At 43.1% G+C, this 2,698-nt stretch overlaps 1 protein-coding gene across 1 annotated transcript; it reads left to right on the top strand.

The window, feature by feature from the left end:
- On the top strand, nt 1-1,070 carry LOC134338515 (hydroxycarboxylic acid receptor 2-like). The gene has a single exon (XM_063034390.1). It carries the CDS (start codon nt 1-3, stop codon nt 1,045-1,047), a length of 1,047 nt encoding a protein of 348 aa, XP_062890460.1. The 3' UTR covers nt 1,048-1,070.
- The last annotated feature ends 1,628 nt before the right edge of the window (nt 1,071-2,698 follow it).

The raw sequence follows: 2,698 nt of genomic DNA, 5'->3' as shown, positions 1-2,698 counted from the left end.
ATGGGCAACGATACTCGTCAATATTCACCAGTAGAGGACATTTATTATGCCTACAATACGCCGATACTTATTTTAACATTTATCTTTGGATTAACTGGAAATATGATTGCCTTGTGGATCTTCTGTTTTCACGTTAAATCCTGGAGACCAAACACCGTTTATTCACTGTGCCTGGCGATTGCCGACACTCTGCTAATCTGCTGTTTGCCATTTCGAGCCGATTACTACATACGTGGGAAGAACTGGATTTTTGGCGACGTTACGTGCCGTCTGAAGATATTCCTGATGTTTCTGAACCGGACAGAGAGCGTTGTTTTCCTTACAGTTATGGCACTTGATCGCTATTTCAAAGTGATCCACCCTCACCATAAAGTGAACAAGATCTCTACAAGGACTGCAGTGAAGGTATCACTCATTCTCTGGTTTCTAACTATGTTGATTTGTTTGCATTTTCTGATAGAACCTCGTACCTTCGAACATAACAACGTAACTAACTGTGAGCCATTTAGCATAACTCAGCCTCTCGGACTTACAGCATTTTGGACAGATATTATTTTTATTGTTTTCAAGTTTATTTTACCGGCTTCAGTGATCCTGTTCTCCTCGTGCTGTATTACCTGGAGGCTAAAGCAGATGAAATCTGAAATGAGGGTTAAATATCAACGAGCTATGAGGCTTGTGATAGCCGTGGCGGTAGTGTTTCTCATCTGCTTCCTACCCACCAATATTGCTGTAATCGCTGTTTTAATTTCAAGCAATTCAAAAGACAGCAAATTATTTGACATCTGTGCTCAGGTGTTCTACAACACGCTGTGCATAACCTATTTGAACAGTGTGCTGGACCCAGTTATTTACTACTTCTCAAGTTCAACATTTAAAGAAACTTTGAACCAAGCTCTTATTTTTCACAAAAGCAGATTATTTGGAGCAGGAAGAAAGCATTCATTGCATCCAGCGCAAGAAATGCAACAAGGCATAGAACCGCAAAGATCTTCAGTCTGCAACACCTTTGATCACTTACGAACGGAGTTAACGGAGAATTTGTGAAGCTCAGCCACTGTGCGCTTTATTTCAACCAGCTCTTGGAATGTACTGCCACATTTGAAATACTTTTTTAAAGTCATGAGGTCTAACTTGAGAAAGATTGCTCTAAGATCAGCCACGGGTAACCAAGATAAGCACGATGTGACTCACTGAACCACATTTTAAAATGCAAAAGACTGCTACCAAAAAATTGAATTTAAGTTTCGCTCATTGAAAACAATTGGTGTCGGCAGCAATGAATCGGAACTCCCTTAATGCGTGAGAGCATCAGTAGTCATTCACAGGAAGGCACAATCAACAGAAAATCTTCAGTTGCTGGAAATCCGAGCAACGCAGACAAAATGCTGGAGCAACTTAGCCAGGTTTCGGCCCGAAACGTCGACTGTACTTTTTCTCATGGATGCCTGCCGGGTTCCCGAGTGTGTGTTATTCAAAGGAAGTCACCGAGATGGCTTCGGTCTAGGGAATTGGTTTATTAAAGAGGGTATTGCTGGACAAATAGTGAGGAAAGAAGCAAACAGAAATAGTTAAATAATAAATTTAAAAAATGAAAGAAAATATCCTGCCCTGCTGAGTTCCTGAAGCATTTTGTGTGTTATTCACAGGAATTTTCACCGGGATGGCTTCATACTTTGCCAGTGAAGGAGGTAAAATGTGCCTCCTGCACCCAGCTGTTGGCACTAACTGGTGTGCCTCGTACAGTAAGACACATAGCAACTTCCAGCCCGGTTACAGTGGCCACCGTTCCTGCGTTTATTGTGAACCGTCGCTCGATCCTGAGCGGACCTCCGCTCTCGCTCCCCTTGACTTCGTAAATGCTTTTGAATAAAGGTCGTTAACAATAAAATCATTTTTGCCGCTGGTCAGCCTTTGGCAACGGAGAGCATTGTTGAAAGGGTCTGGAGCATCTTCCATTGTGGATTGGTGCTGTTCTTTGGAACATACAAGGAAGTCAAAGCTGGAGATCTTCAAGCAATTCTTCTCTCAGATGAATGGCCTGGAGCTGTCTCAGGATAAAGAGATATCACAGCTGAGATCAGCAGAAATTGTGGACACAAGAGGTACTACAGATGCTGGGAATCTAGAGCGATACACACAACGTGCAGCAGGTCCGGCAGCATCTATGCATGGGTTAAAAACAGTCGGCATTTCGTGCCGAGACGTCGACGCTTTCCTCCCATCCAGCGATGCTGCCTGACCTGCTGAGCTCCTCCAGCTTTTAGTGTGCGTTGCTCAGCAGAGATATGTTCACTTAAAAGCACTATGAACTGTTAGTATTTCTCTCCTCAGAAGGGTTTTGCTTGCTTATATTGGGTTCGTACTGGCCAGAGATGCATCGGGAGTGTAGAGACGGGGAAGAACACCGCTTCGAAAGATGGACCGGAAAGGTGGTCCGTATTAAACCCTAACCCATTGTTTCACAGTTCTGAGTCAAGTAGGAACTGTTTGTGTAAGAGAATTACAATAGGCCCCAGCTCTATTTTCATATCTAAGCACATCTTTCAGATGTGTTTTGGTGCAAGATTTTGATTGCTGAATGTGAATGAAACAACCTCTGTGGCAATTGCTCAAAGTTCAAAGTACTTTTGTTATCCACGTTATGTATTCCATAAGCAACCTTGAGGTTCCTCACCTGACAGGCAGCACAAACCAA

Source organism: Mobula hypostoma, chromosome 27 (assembly GCF_963921235.1).
Source record: "Mobula hypostoma chromosome 27, sMobHyp1.1, whole genome shotgun sequence".
Lineage (NCBI taxonomy): Eukaryota > Metazoa > Chordata > Chondrichthyes > Myliobatiformes > Myliobatidae > Mobula > Mobula hypostoma.
This window is presented reverse-complemented; position numbering and strand designations above follow the sequence as displayed.